This window comes from Dipteris shenzhenensis, chromosome 29 (genome assembly GCF_047967505.1).
Source record: "Dipteris shenzhenensis isolate YYH24624 ecotype China chromosome 29, Dip_SZ_1.0, whole genome shotgun sequence".
NCBI lineage: Eukaryota > Viridiplantae > Streptophyta > Polypodiopsida > Gleicheniales > Dipteridaceae > Dipteris > Dipteris shenzhenensis.
The window spans coordinates 26,554,507-26,570,227 of record NC_141624.1 but is presented as its reverse complement, the minus strand read 5'-3'; the positions used below and the strand labels follow the sequence as shown (position 1 = coordinate 26,570,227).

Here is a 15,721-nt window from a genome sequence, read left to right as displayed (position 1 = left end):
CGAAAATGAAGAGCGTAACACACGTCTATTTGCTAAACTTAAGCATTATCTGATTATGCACGGCCTTCCTAGTTCCTACAATGCAATAAATCCTGGTGCACGATGCATCGAGATTCGAAATTTGATCGCCTCGCCTGCGAACAGTGCCAAGTGATTTAGTCACGTTAAACTTCGTGTCATCTCAAAACTCTTCACAATTTTCAATGACCCATCCAACCCAATCCTGCGAATCTGTCTCAGACTCAACGTACTGTACTACAAATGCACGGCCCCCTGTTCGGGTCCTCACGAATATTAAGCCGGAAAACGACCTAGATATGGCCACTGTCCACATTTATGATTCCACTTCCCAAAAACGCTTCCGTCCAGCGAATCCTTCAATTCACGACTCGCCCATTGCGCAATTAGCGCTTCGCGCCGCTGCACAAATCGCGACGTGTTTATCAGCATTTACTATATAACTCATGATTTTCGCTCATATCAAAGCAACGTCGCAAGTCAGTTCGGACATAAGGGTACTTGGATTTTGACTACGACTTTTACAGGCTACGTCGTCCGTTTTTGGAGTTGACGACAAATGTCAAGATAGCCGTGGGCCCGTGGCCGGTGTGGGCACTTGGGTGTGTTAGTTGTTTAATTGGCTTTGGATAGGAGGTAGAAATACTATCGTGTAAGGCTTAAGTTGAGACATGGCCTTCAAAGCCAAATTGCTTATTTTTGTATTTATTTTATTTTTCGGGAGGCTTAAGTTGAGACATGGCCCTTGAAAGCAAAATTGCTTATTTTTGTAATAACAATAGTTTAGAATGTAATAACCAAGAAACACACTATTCAAAAAATTTTTGACTTTCTCTCCTAGTTTGGACTTTTTTTTGGAGCATATTTTTTTCTCCACTCAACCTCACTTAGTGAGCTTAAAGATTGGGTTTTTTAGAGTACTAAATGGGTCACTTATATACAAATATGGCCTTATTAAGCTAAAAAGTCAAGTGGTGATCTTTAATTTAAAAAAGAAAGGCTCAATGAAGCTATAATTCCAAAACTTGTGCATGGTGCCCCCATCCAATAAGTATAATAATAATAATAGTAGTCTCCTAACTCTAGTTCAATTTTTACACTGGAAGTGAAAATATGAAAAGAGTTTGTTGAATTCAACATATAAGTGGTGTATAGATGCACCATTAAAAAAAAAAAAGAGTTTGTTGAATTGAATATATAAGTGGTGTATAAATACACCCTTTTTTTGAAAAACAAAGCATACAATACATTATCTTATTGGTGGTGTATACATACACCATTTGTATGAAAAAAAGCATACAAAACATTATCTTATGCATCTAAATCTCGTTCAGAGTCATCAGATTCATGTAATATATTTGCGCTTGATGGGTCAAGTCTTGCCAAATGATGTTTAATATGGACACGACTTGGATCAGGGATTGTGATACATTTTTCAACATTATATCCATGCTTCTTTTTAAAACTTCGTGTCCTCGATTTCCAGCAATGAATAATGCTATTGACTTCCACCTCTGTTAATCCCTTATTATTTGGAACCCATTCACGTTTCTTTTGTAAGCATCCCTCATAGAGTTGTTTTATTGTATATCTTCTCGGGAGATTTTTCAATGGCTTTGGTTCATAGCATAAAGCTATGAATGTTATGCCCAAACTGAAAAAAATAGACCCTCTTCAATCTCATTAGATGGTATAAACTCTGGTAAGGGTTTGTCTCCCTTCCTGCCACAATATTTTCGAGGTAAAAGACATTCCTCTGCTTCCTCCATATCTACTAACATATTTATATCCAAAGGAAATCTTGGTGACCTAGCTTGTTCCGGCCAAAAGGATTCACAGTATTCAATACTCATTAAGTTTTCTTGTCTTTCTAAAGATTGGATAAGTGCTTCAGTTGATTTAATTGTCTCCAAATTCTTAGTTGATTACTCAAGATATTTCTGCATGATACTTTGAAGATGTTTAATGAAGGCTTTCAAGCCTTTCATTTCATCTATGTCAAGTGATTTGTTTTTAACAAGAACAAATCTAGTTTCCTCCGATGAAATTATTTGTTGTAATAAAGCATATGACTCACTCCATAAATGATCCCCATCTACTGAGTAGTGCTTCCATTGCATCATTGGAATATTGTTATGCATGTGAAACCAAAAGTAGTGTGGATTTGTGTGTCCTATTAGGGCATCATCTCCTATTTGTAAATGTGGCTCTATGAATGCTCTCTAATCTACCATCCTCTCTAAGATAGCCACTTTGATTCTTCCTTGCGAGACCCTCTAATTTTTTTCCCAATTCACAATAGCATATTCTCCATTGTCAAAACATCCATTGACTTCAACTCACCAGAGATAACAGTGAAGATTTGATCTATGTCTTCAGGTCTATGGCCGACAAGAAGAAAGCCAACTTTCACTTCTTCAAATATTTTCAAACCAACCAGCATACACTATAAAGCAAATGTATATTTATTCTTATTCCACAAGGAACTTCTAACCGTTGACTATATAGGGGAAACCTCACAAACTAGGAAAAAGGAGGAAATTTCCTAGATATAACTAGGCATTTTGGTATGTATATCTAGGAAAACTCCTTCCCTAGATAAAATGCATACTCTATCTAGGAAAAGAGGTTGTCATCTAGGAAATTGGATGAGTGTGCTATATTTCTATATAGGAAATCAATACCTCTATCTAGGAAAAAGATAAAATGCACACGTCTGTCTAGGAAAAGAGGTTGTCATCTAGGAAATTAGATGACTGTGTTACATTTCTATATAGAAAATCGAATTTCTATATAGGAAATCGATACCTCTATCGAGGAAAAAGAGGTTTTCACCTAGGAAATAAGACGTGTGTGTTGCATTCCTATCTAGGAAATCTCATTCTCTAGTTAAGATTCTCTAGTTAAGATATATACCTCTATCTAAGAAAAGGGCTGGTCACCTAGGAAATTAGAAGAGTGTGTTACATTATTCCTGTATATATATTATAAGAAAAAGTTCTTTATTTATGTATGAGAGATTAATTAGATGACATGGCACATAAAAAAGCAAATGTGAATTGGATTCTATATATATTAGTCTTTATCTAGGAAATTAGCATCCAATAAGTTAATGTATCTTCTATTATGCATGGTATAATAAGTAATTAATAGTATAGTTATTGTAGTCTACTAGCTAGAGGAAATGAGTTGTTTATTATCTATGAAATAAGGAAAAACATTGTGTTCTAAATATTTTTTAATTTTAAAAATGATCATAAAATGTTTACGAACCAGAATATTTTACAATATACATAAGCTTATATTAATTAAATTATAGGATAATTATCTTGTTTCTATCTTTTAAATGCTATTTTATTTATTATATACATCCAATAAACATTTAAAGAAAAATCAATTTAATTCTAAGGACAATACTCGAATTACCAAATGTATAATGATAAAAATAAAATATAATGTGTAATGATAAAAATACAGTGTGCAATGTAATTTGATATTTAAATGAAAATTATGTTAATTAAGAATACAATGCAATTAATATTCAAACCCTAAACCTTGAATCCTAAACCCTAAACCCTAAATCCTAAATCGTAAATCCTAAACCCTAACCCCTAAACTCTAACCCATAATTCCTAAACCCTAAACCCTAAATGCTACATGCTAAACCCTAAACCCTAAAACATAAACCGTAAACCCCAAACCCTAAACCCTCCCAAACCCTAAATCCTAAACTTTAAACCCTAAGTCCAAAATCCTAAAATATAAACCCTAAAACCTAAAGCCTCATGTAGTTAGATCCTTTAATTTGCAAGTAAACCCTAAACCCTAAAACCTAAATCCTAAATCCTAAAAACTAAACCCTAAACCCTAGACCCTAAGCCCTAAAATCTAAAACCTAAATCCTCATGGAGCTAATCCTTTGCAAGGGCAGTAAAACATAGTATCCACATGCGAATATGGGCATTCTTGTTTCCCGATGGCACATTCGGTATTCGATGCACCTAAGACTTTTCAAATACATTAAAAATAATTAATTTAAGACTTGTGCAGAATGTAGGGCCAATCCGATGGTGGGACATATGGATCGATGTCCTTGTCCAATATATAATTTTCCTTCACATACATATTCAAACCCACATGTGCCTTCCCTAGAGCACAAACAATACCAGATGCAACTAACCCTTTACAAGGACATTAAAACCACTTGTTTTAAGCCCCATGCAAATTTGGTGCCGATTCTATAGTGTGGTTTATAGATGTGATCGGTGTCTGTTGCGCTTTTTTTCTTCATATATATAGAATCCACATGCGAATATGAGCATTCTTGTTCCCCGGTGTCACATCCGGCATCCGATGCACCTTACACTTTGCAAGGACATTAAAACAACTTGTTTTAAGACCCTTGTAAAGTTTGGTGTTGATCTGACGGTGGGATATACGGATGTCAGTATTCATTGTGCATTTTTTCTTCGTATCCTGTAGCAATATCCACATGTGAATATGGGCATTCTTGTTCCCCAGTGGCATATTTGGCATCTGATGAACTTGAGAGTTTGCAAGGACATAAATGTCAACATTTAGTTTGAAAATTGTGCAAATTTCAGTGCCTATCCAATGGTGGGACATATGGATGTCCTTATTTGTTGTGTATTTTTCCTTGACATATGTATGATCTACATATGTGGATGTGGACAAACTGCCTTCCTAGTAGCACATATAGTACCACATGCACCTAATCCTTTGCAAGGACATTAAAACCACTTGTTTTAAAACCCTTGAAAAGTTTGGTGCTTATCTGATGGTGTGATATGAGGATGCGGACTTCCATTGTGCATTCCTCCTTCACATACATAGCATCCACATGCAAAAATGGGCATTCTTGCTCCTCGGTGTCACATACGGCATCTGATGCACCTTATATATACTTTGAAAGGAAAATAAAACAACTTGTTTTAAGACCCTTGCAAGGTTTAGTGCTAATCCAATGGTGGGATATATGGATATCGGTGTCCCTTGCGCATTTTTCCTTCATATCACATAGCATCTACATGCGAATATATGCCTTCTTGTTCCCCAAAGGCCCACATATGGCATTTGATCCACCTGATACTTTGCAAGGACATTAAAAATAAAATTTGCAAGATCCTTGCAAAGTTTGGTGCTGATTTGACGATGGGATATATGGATGAGGATGTCCGTTGTGCATTTTTCCTTCACATACATAGCATCCACATGTAAATATGGGCATTCTTATTCCCCGATGTCACATCTGACATCTGATGCACCTTTCAATATTAAAGGACATTAAAACAACCTATTTTAAGACCCTTGCATTGATCCGATGGTGGGATATATGAATGTCGGTGTCCATTGCACATTTTTCCTTCATATCGCGTAGCATCCATGTGTGAATATGTGCATTCCTACTTCCTAGTGGCACATATGGCATCTGATTCACGTGATACTTTGGAAGGAAATTAAAACCAATTTTTTAAAGACCCTTTCAAATTTTGGAGGTGATCGGACGGTGGGATATACAGATATGGATGTCCATTGTGTTCACATATATAGCATCACAGATATAGCATCCACATGCAAATATGGGCATTCTAATTCCTCGGTGTCACATCCGGCATCCAATGCAACTTACACTTTGCAAGGACATTAAAAAAACTTGTTTTAAGACCCGTGCAAAGTCTGGTGCTGATTTGACGGTGTGGTATACGGAACTCGGTTTCCGTTGCGCTTGTTTCCTTCATATACAGAGCATCCACATGTAAATATGTGCATTCTTGTTCCCCGGTGGTCAAATGGCAACTAATCCACCTGATACTTTTCAAGGACATTAAAACCAATTGTTTTAATACCCTTGAAAAGTTTGGTGCTGATCCAACGGTGGGATATATGGATGCGGATGTACATTGAGCATTTTTCCAATGTACATTGTTTTAATATGGGCATTCTTCCTCCCTGGAGACACCTTACACCGATACACCTTACACCTTGCAAGGAGTTTAAAAAAAATTATTTTAAGAAGCTTGCAAAGTTTGGTGCTAATCCGACAGTGGGATATATGGATGCGGATGTCGATTGTGCATTTTTCCTTCACTTAGCATCCACATGCAAATATGGGCATTCTTGCTCCCCGGTGTCACATCTGGAATCCTATGCACCTTACACTTTGAAAGGACATTAAAACAACTTGTTTTAATACCCTTGCAAAGTGTGGTGCTGATCTGATGATGGGATATATAGATGTCGATGTCCATTGCACATTTTTCCTTCATCTCTTGTAGCATCTATGTGCGAATATGTGCATTCTTGTTCCCCAGTGGTCACAGAAATTAAAACCAAATGTTTTAAGACCCTTGAAAAGTTTGGTGCTGATTCGACGGTGGGATATACGGATGCGGATGTACATTGTGCATTTTTCCAATGTACATTGTTTTAATATGGGCATTCTTCCTCCCCGGAGTCACATCCGGCATCCGATGCACCTTACATCTTGCAAGGAGATTTAAAAAAATTATTTTAAGAAGCTTGAAAAGTTTGGTGCTAATCCGGCAGTGGGATATATGGATGCAGATGTCGATTGTGCATTTTTTCTTCACTTAGCATCCACATGCAAATATAGGCATTCTTCCTCCCCAGTGTCACATCCGGAATCCTATCCACTTACACTTTGCAAGGACATTAAAACAACTTGTTTTAAGATGCTTGCAAAGTGTGGTGCTGATCCGACGGTGGGATATACGGATGTCGGTGTTCGTTGCACATTTTTTCTTCATATCGATTAGCATCCACGTGCTAATATGTGCATTTTTGTTCCCTGGTGGCACATATAGCATCTAATCCACTTGATACTTTGCAAGGACATCAAAACAAAATTTTCCAAGACCCTTGCAAAGTTTGGTGTTGATTCGACGGTGGGATATACGGATGCACATATCCGTTGTACATTTTTCCTTCACATACATAGCATCCACTTGCAAATATTAGCATTCTTGTTTCCCAGTGTCACATATGGCATTCGATGCACCTTAAACTTTTCATGGACGTTAAAAATGCTTGTTGTAAGACCCTTGCAAAGCTGGGTCCTGATACGACGGTGGGATTTACGGATGTTGGTGTCCATTGCGCATTTTTCCTTCATATTGCGTAGCATCCACGTTTGAATATGTGGATTCTTGTTCCCCGGTGGCACATAAGGCATCCGATCCATCTGATACTTTGCAAGGACATTGAAACCATATTTTTTAAGACCCTTACAAAGTTTGGTGCTGATTCAATGGTGGGATAAACATATGTGGATGTATGCTATGCATTTTCCTTCACATACATAGCATCTACATGTAAATATGGGCATTCTTGTTCCCCGGTGTACATTTGGCTTCCGATGCACCTTACACTTTTCAAAGACATTTAAACAACTTGTTTTAAGTCCCATTCACAGTTTGGTGCCGATCCGATGGTGGGATATATAGGTATCGGTGTCTGTTGCCCATTTTTCCTTCATATCGTGTAGCATTCACATGCAAATATGGGCATTCTTGTTCTCCAATGTGACATCTGACATCCGATGCAGCTTACACTTTTCAAGGACATTGAAACAACTTGTTTTAAGACCCTTGCAAAGTTTGGTGTCGATCTAATGGTGAGATATACGGATGCAGATGTCCCATTTAAAGATCTTATTTGAAGACCCTTGCAAAGTTTGGTTGCATGGACAAAAATGAGCAAGCAAGTAATGGGCAAGGTAGACCTTGTAGCAGCTTCCAAGGTAGGAGCGGTTTCCATAATGCAATCTAGGGGTAGAGTAGGATGTTATGGGGTACTTTTGTCAGAGTGAAGAGAGAGATGAAATGTACCTTCACTCGCTATTCATTGTTAAAAATGACCCAACAAAGGGTACGCACATATTTTTGCTTCCCATACGGAGCCGTATCATGCGAGTATGGTCGTTCTACCCTCTCAATGGCACATCTGACATCCAATGAACCTAATACTTTCAAGGGCATTAAAACAAATTATCTTAAGACCAGTGCACATTGTAGTGTCCATCCAATGGTGGGACATATGGATGTCCTTGTCGAATGTGTATTTTTCCTTGACAATATATGTAAGATCCACATTTGGATTGCACCATTCTGCCTTCTTGGCATGACAAAGGACATCCAATGATCTTGAGCCTTTGGTGGGATATAAGGATATGGGCGTCCTTTGCACATTTATTGAAGAACATTGTTATAGATGCGCAAAGTTATCTAACGTATGGTCTATCATGTGAGTCTAATGTTCCTTTGGGATCCTTTCTTAAGTCTCATTTTCTATAAGACTCTGTAAATGAGGCCATTCATACATTTCTATTATCCACTTATTTCTTTATTTTGGTTGTCCCACTCATAATAACTTACACCATTAATATATCCTTCCTTTCTGATAAAGTGAACCATGGATATTTCTTCTTTTCCTTGAATTGGATTTATAGAGTCCTAATTAGGTAAGTAACTTGAATTTTATAATTCATATAATTTATATATTTCTATAAAGTAGTCTTTCACGATCATCATTTTGACTTATAAATGTTTGCACAATGTATGATAAGATTTGAAACTTTTCTAAAGGGAACTTTCACATGGGTGTTCCTTATGCTTAAAGTTCTTTCGCTGTACATGTAACCACTAGTTCAATGCTCTTTCATCCGTCAAAGGCCGCGGTCACAGTTGGAAGAGAATTGCAGCTGTCCGATCCTTTGTACTTCCTACGAGGAAGATGAAATCTGTACAATCGCGTGTCAACATCACGTCAAAATTCTGCATTTGCTATGTTGGCTATTGGAGGTACATGTTAGATATCAATGATCCACTCTCGTGTAACTACGCGAGAACCGGCTAACTCTACTTGTAAGCCCCCCATATGAGGAGAAGGCATTTGAGTAGCTCTGTTATCCAGTAGGTCCTGGTTTGGACACCAGATGGGGGCCATGTGTGGCCTGATGGCTGGACGGCTTCAGATAGAGTTGGCACACCGCCAACTAGGCTACATGCAAGTGTAGGAAGGCATCCCTTGACTAACCACACTGAGGGTAGATGGAGCATTTCCCAGGGCAGCCCACTCTCGGGTTGTGGGGCCCTTTTGGAGCCTCAGATGATCCCGAATGGCTCTGTGCGGAACGGACGTGCGGAACGGACACCGTAGCTTAGTTGCTCTATTTTGCGCACTGGTTCTATCATATGGTTGGTGGCCTATTTCGGGATCCGACCCCCAATCGATCGTTTTGGGTAGACTGGGTCGGCCACCCAATTGAGCCTGACCGACTATGACTGGTGGCTATATAAGAGCAAGCCCGTGAAGCCCATTTCATCATTGGCAACAGCAACCCTTATTCCTTAGCATTCAGCCTCCGTCTTCTACTATTTCCAACATGCCATCGAAGCTTCTTTCACAGGAGCACATGGTTGGGAGGCAGTGCCATCTATTGTATCAGTTCTACAGTAATCAAAATTTTGATTCTCCATACTATCTTGTTTTCTCTCTTGTGTACGAGATCCTATTATCTATTGAGCATAGACGTTGTATTATTTTCTTACATGGTATCAGAGCCTAGACTCTAGCAAGAAGATTTGGTAGTGTGTTTTTTTTTGCGAGCAGATTGTGAGAGATGGCCCAACCCGCAAGACTACGAATCCCACCGTTCGGCGAAAGCAGAAGTTTGGACGGCTCTAACTTTTCTCTCTGGAAGTTCAAGATGAAGACCATCCTAAGCGCATATGAGATTTGGGACACTGGTGGACGTGAGGCCGGTTCCGAGACCGGATCCAGCCAATGCAGGACAATAGATCCGGTTCCGAGACTGGATCCAGCCAATGTAGGACAACAGATAGTACCAACTGCAGGTGAGATTCTCACGTGGATAAGAAGAAATGCAAATGTGATGTATTCTATTGTCTGCAATGTTAGTGATTTCATCATGGCATTAATTCAACATGTCACCGCAGCAGAGGCGGCATGAATGAAAAAGGGGAAAATTTTATTGTGAGCTTTTTAATGCGAGCTTTTTTGGAAATTTATCAAAGTTTGTGAGCTTTTTTAGAGTCCCATAAAAAAAGACCTACTAATCAAAAAATAACAAAGTAATTACTTATCCTGTATCTATGGATTTATCCTAGGAAATACCAAAGCAATTAGCAATTCTATGGACTAAAAAAGACAAAGCTATTAATCCAAGTAATTTATATTGCAAGTCAGTAATAAATGATATCATATATAAAAATGAGCCATCACAATACCAACAAATATGTATTATGCATTCAAGTCTATGGATTGTTGCTAAGGCAACAAAGGTTTAATGAAACTTCAAGTAAGCATATGCCAATTTTCATGTAGTTCTATTATTTGAAAAGGCCAAAGCAATTAGTAAAATGTTCCACATTAAGAACATTGTGTTGACTCAACACAACAAATTTTGAGCAAAAAAAAGTGTCACATCAAAAAGTGGGCTATCATAACACCAACCAAGTTTATATTTTGCATTCAGGTCTATGGATTGATCCTAGGTCGACTAAGCATTGATGAAACATCCATAGTGGAAAGGGTTGGTTGATGAATAAGCATGTGTTGATTTGGATCCAATCCCAATACACGGATGAAGATGTAATAGATATGTTTGCATGCCAGGTAAGGTTTTTGACCCAACTCTCTTTTTTGAAAATCTGGACATGTACACATGGGTTTAGTCTTGATGTGCACATCATAAGACATCCGAGCCTTGTCAGACCCTGTTGTTCTCAAATGGAAAATACTATGATGAAGAAGCTCCACTGTCATTTCTCCCATGACAACAGCGTGCATAGATTGAGCACTAGCTATTCTTTTTGCAGCCTCCTTAGATATGCCATGCCTCCATTTTGTGGTTCTTACCAATGTGTGCTGAGCTAAATTCCTTGGTATGGATGCCGACCCTCCATGTGCATCACAAAAATTAGTTGGCATCGGTGCTGATCCTTGAGGTACATTTGGTGTCCTCCAATTTACATGGGGTTGATCCACTATTTGCAGTCTAAAACCAGCCTTGATGAGATTGCCTATCTCCTCACTTGTGATGTTTGTTTCCACATCCACCTTCCACACAGATGGACGTTCAGGAACATGCATGATATTATGATCTAGGTGCCATGTATGAGTTATATCATCATTACAAAACCACATCCATTGTGCTTTTGGTCCTCCTACCCCTGGATGCCGCCGTTCAGAGTAGAAACAGGGTGCCACCACTCCTTGTGAACTGCTTTGTATATATCGATTACACTTAATCTTTCCATCTATGAATCCAAGACACTTCACTTTAGAGTTTTTGGAGGTCCTTCGAATTGCCCAAAAGGTACAGTGGATAGGCACCTCAACAATAGAGAGGCCACTAGGAAGGCCTCCTTGTCTCATAGGTGGAGCCGTTGGGGCTTGTTCTCTTGTGGGCATGGTCTCATTCTGAGCTCCTTCAGCTTCCCCTACATTGCCATGTTTTTCCCATGATGTTTTTGTAGACTCCCCTTGAACTCCACCTTGCTCCATTGTGGAAGCCTCAACATCCACTGGTTGGGTATTACCTTGCGGTTTTATTGAATGCCAATCTCCACCTTCTGTCTCGAACCTAATTTTTCTCGGCCGCCCTCTTTGCTTACGATCTCTGGTCTCCATCACATACCCTGGCTTGTGTGAGGTGTTTTCTAAATGTATACTTGATGACTTGCTTCTCTTTCTTTGGACTGTTACCTTATCCCCATGTAATGGTCTTGGTTCTTCATACATTGGTGTCCCTGCAACTGTTTCATGCACCATTTGTGCAACTTGTGCTGGTGAAGGTGTACTCCTTGAGGCCACTCTTTGCATCAAGGCTTCCAAGTTAGGACCATCCCCAACATGCCTTCCAATCATATATGCATATTGTTTGGCACTTTGTAATAGGGCATTTGCCATGTCCGAGACGCAACAATCATATAATTGTATCTTTGTCTTAAACCCTTCTCCTGCTAGCCAACTACCATGCATGCTTTCAGCTAGATTTGACCTTGGAGTGTGTGCCTCCTCCAAGGAACTCTTTGTTACCTGTGGTAAAAAGGGAGGTAATTAGATTGGCTTATTACATTTATTTAGCTTACTACATTTATCTACAAAATACATACCGCGCTCATGAGATTCCCCCAATGGGCAATCCGCACATCCCACCAACTAAACCATATGTCCATTGAAGGAATGTCGGCCACACGGACGTGTCCTGCATGCCACCACTTCCGAATGAGCTTTGCTTGGTTGGTAGCTTCTTGCTTTGTCTTACATAATCTCCAATTCTCACACATGGTGATATGCTCGTTCCTCATATCCTCTTTGATGAATTTCCTTGTGTGCTTATGCAAGCTTTGTTCCCAATGGAAAAGACATGAGCGCTCTCTCCCAACAATTATGTTGTTTGGACCCCCATTGAAAATAGTTCTCACATCTATCCAATTTGCTCCAGCTTCATCAGACATGAAACCATGAAAATCTGCAGGGGGATACCCACATTCTTTCATTGTGGCATTCAACATCTCCCAAAATAGGATTTGGCTTGCAGCATCTTCATCTTTCATCTCACATATGGCGCTGGTCATTAATTCCTGCACACTGGTAGACAAAGCCAACATTATTAAATATTATATCACAACTCTCTTGATGATAGCAACATGGATACATAAGGATGGAGGGAAGTTATACCTAGGATCATAAACATGACATGCCATTGTGCTCCACCCAATCACCCGATGGGTGTGATCAAATTGTACCCATGAATTCCTCAAATCACCATTTCCTCCTCTTCTCATGCGATTAACAAGATCCACACCAGATGTTGGACCATTGGTTGACATTTTAAAAACAAAACATTTTTCATCTAGCAAGCCTTGCCCTGGAAAACGAATTCCATGGAAGAATGAATACATAGACCTTTTCTTTAGTAAAAGAAGGCTGTCATAACCTTCCCCAACAGGTAACCTTGCCTTCTTCTCTTGTGCAACAATTCGTTTGAACCTGTAACATCAGAAGTCAACTATTTAGAAGGTCTTTATACCATTCTAAAGTTAAGTAAATTAAAAATCACTTAGCTACAAACAAACATACCGTTGATTCTCAACTAGTGGTACCAATTGCTCAAGAAAGTTGGTCAACTCTAGATCTCCCACACTTGCCCCTTCATTATTGTCTCCTCTCATCAATGATGAATTCAAGAGCTCCTTGGCAACACTCATTTGAGCTTTGCGTGGTCCAGCATTTTTATCCACCTTCAAAACATCTGCAACAAGCTTCTTTGTTTTCTCTATCATTGCCTTAGATGTTCCTGGCTGTACGGGGTGCTGATGTTCACCAACATGGACCATCAATCTAGTCATTGTTTCATCAAATGGCATTACATAATATACTATGCAATTACAAGTATCAATGCAATAAGCAGACTTACGACAATAGTGACAAACAATCTTGTTCCTCTCCTCTTCAGTCAAGAGTCCAAGAGCAATCTTCTTTTGTAGGTAGCCTCTAAAAAAGGATGTGTTAAACTTCTTATTGTTTGCAAAATAAGGGCAAGTAATTCTATGGCATTCTAATGAGCCAACACAGTAGCTAAGCCTTACTGTACATGAGATAGCCATGTTGGTGGTTGATGGTTTAGTCCATATGTGGCCATCAAATTTTTGCTCCATGCAATTCATGCCATTGATGTTTCCAAAAGTTGGAGGAAATTCCAATAGCATACTTCCATTATATACCCTTGGTAATTCAGTGACTTGCTTCCTTTGCTTTATATTTGCAATCCGCGTTTTGAGTATATTGGCTTGCTTGTTCTCCATGATCCAAGGTATGATGCTTTTGCTAATCTGACATTCATCTTTTGAATGGTCCTCATTTGAGCCTTCAAGGTCAATGTGTGAAGTCTGCATCATCTCAATGTCAACATCAGTCCTCGACTTATAAGAATTGTGGTACATACCAGGCTTCTCAATGGGATTTAACTCTTCAAGATCCACGTAAGGAGATGGTTGAGAGGTTTTCTTTCCTTCTTTGCCAAACTCTTTGGAGTAAACTCTACTAGCAACACAACGTGATGATGAACCAGGCTCTTCAAGATCACTAATAGTACTTGCTACCATGATTGTATTGTGGATGAGAGCATACCTTTTTGTCAAGGAGGCATCCAGTACATAATGCTCTTGACCATCAATATCCCACTCAGATGAAAACTTTACCTTCATTGTTGCTTCACCTTCAATGACTGCCTTAAGGCAGATGAGCTTGTGTGTATGAGGAAGAAGGCTTTGAAGGAAATGTTTACTAACAATCCTTCTTCCATCCTTGAGCGGGATAGAGTGTGATAGATTCACTCCTTCAATAAGCCATTCAATAGAAGCCTCTTCTGTAGCCATTTTGGATGACACAACAAAAGGTACCAAAGACAGAGGGAGCTCAGAGAAAGTGGTTATTAGAGGAGGTCAGAGAATACAGACAATCTTGAGAGCAAAGGGATGGTAATCCAACATGGCATTGAGAGCAGAGGGATGATAACCCAACACGGATCATGAAAATAAGAAGGGATGAAAGAGAGAAATGCAGTGTGATGCAAAGCTAGAAGGCAACCAAAGAGACTTAGAAACTAATGGTGGGAGAGAATGAAGAGGAGAAAATGACAAGAGAGTAGTATCAGGATGCGTGGTCACGAGAAAGCAGAGTGCAAATATTGAAAATGGATAGAGAATGGGTAGAGGATTGTGAAACAGGTGGTGTTTGAGCTAATTCCAATGTCGATGATGCCCTGACACCACAATGAGAAGTAGCCATGTGGCCATCATTACAACCCATTGAGCTGGAATGATGGTGAGAAAGGTGGCGGCCGAGATTCTTTCACAAACTTGGATTATGCCAGGATGCCACAATCTTAAGCCTTAAAAGCCACATGCTATTATAGGGACGATTAATGATTAGAGAGAGATGAAGGAGAGACTCCTTCAAAACAACGTGGGATATCTAGCATTCAAAACAACGTGGGCTATCTAGCAGGAAGACAGTGGGTACATCATCGATGCACGCTGTGGCCGATCGCACACTGATGATGCTTTGGAGACATCCTTGCTTGCGATGGTATCGAGGGATGAGCCACCGTTTTGTTTCATCATTGATAGCTTCAAGCCACACGAAGAAGAACGTCTTGCACTCGTCCACGATCTCTCCTATCTCCAGGGTCAAGTTCTTCTGGCTGCCCTGTAGATCTTTCCTGTTTGCCGCCATCATCAACCCCAGCAGATCGTTCCCGTATAAGCTCCCCCCCACTTTGACCGTTTCCATGCGCTTGTAAATCATCTCGCGTAGCAACGTCTGTATTTGGCGGTCTTGGCTCTCTCCTCCCTCCTTCCACCTTTCCACTCTCCTCCCTCTTTGTCCCTCCTTCCACTCTTCGTCCACTCTCCTCCCTCTTCGTCCCCTATCTCTCCTTCGATAAGGTCGACCTCTCCTCCCTCCTTCGTCCCCTATCTTGGCTCTCTCCTGCCTCCTTCCACCTTTCCACTCTCCTCCCTCTTCGTCCCTCCTTCCACTCTTCGTCCACTCTCCTCCTCTTCGTCCCCTATCTCTCCTTCGATAAGGTCGACCTCTCCTCCCTCCTTCGTCCCCTATCTTGGCTCTCTCC

The 15,721-nt window shown here is 39.8% G+C and overlaps 1 protein-coding gene across 1 annotated transcript; it reads right to left on the bottom strand.

Moving 5' to 3' along the window:
- Window positions 1–294: 294 nt before the first annotated feature.
- Window positions 295–15,396, bottom strand: LOC147882642 (uncharacterized). Its single transcript, XM_087400466.1, has 4 exons — window positions 15,197–15,396; window positions 12,766–13,014; window positions 12,198–12,675; window positions 295–420 (listed from the first exon to the last, which is right to left on the bottom strand). Exons 1-4 carry the CDS (start codon window positions 15,394–15,396, stop codon window positions 295–297), a joined length of 1,053 nt encoding a protein of 350 aa, XP_087256592.1.
- Between the last annotated feature and the right edge of the window lie 325 nt (window positions 15,397–15,721).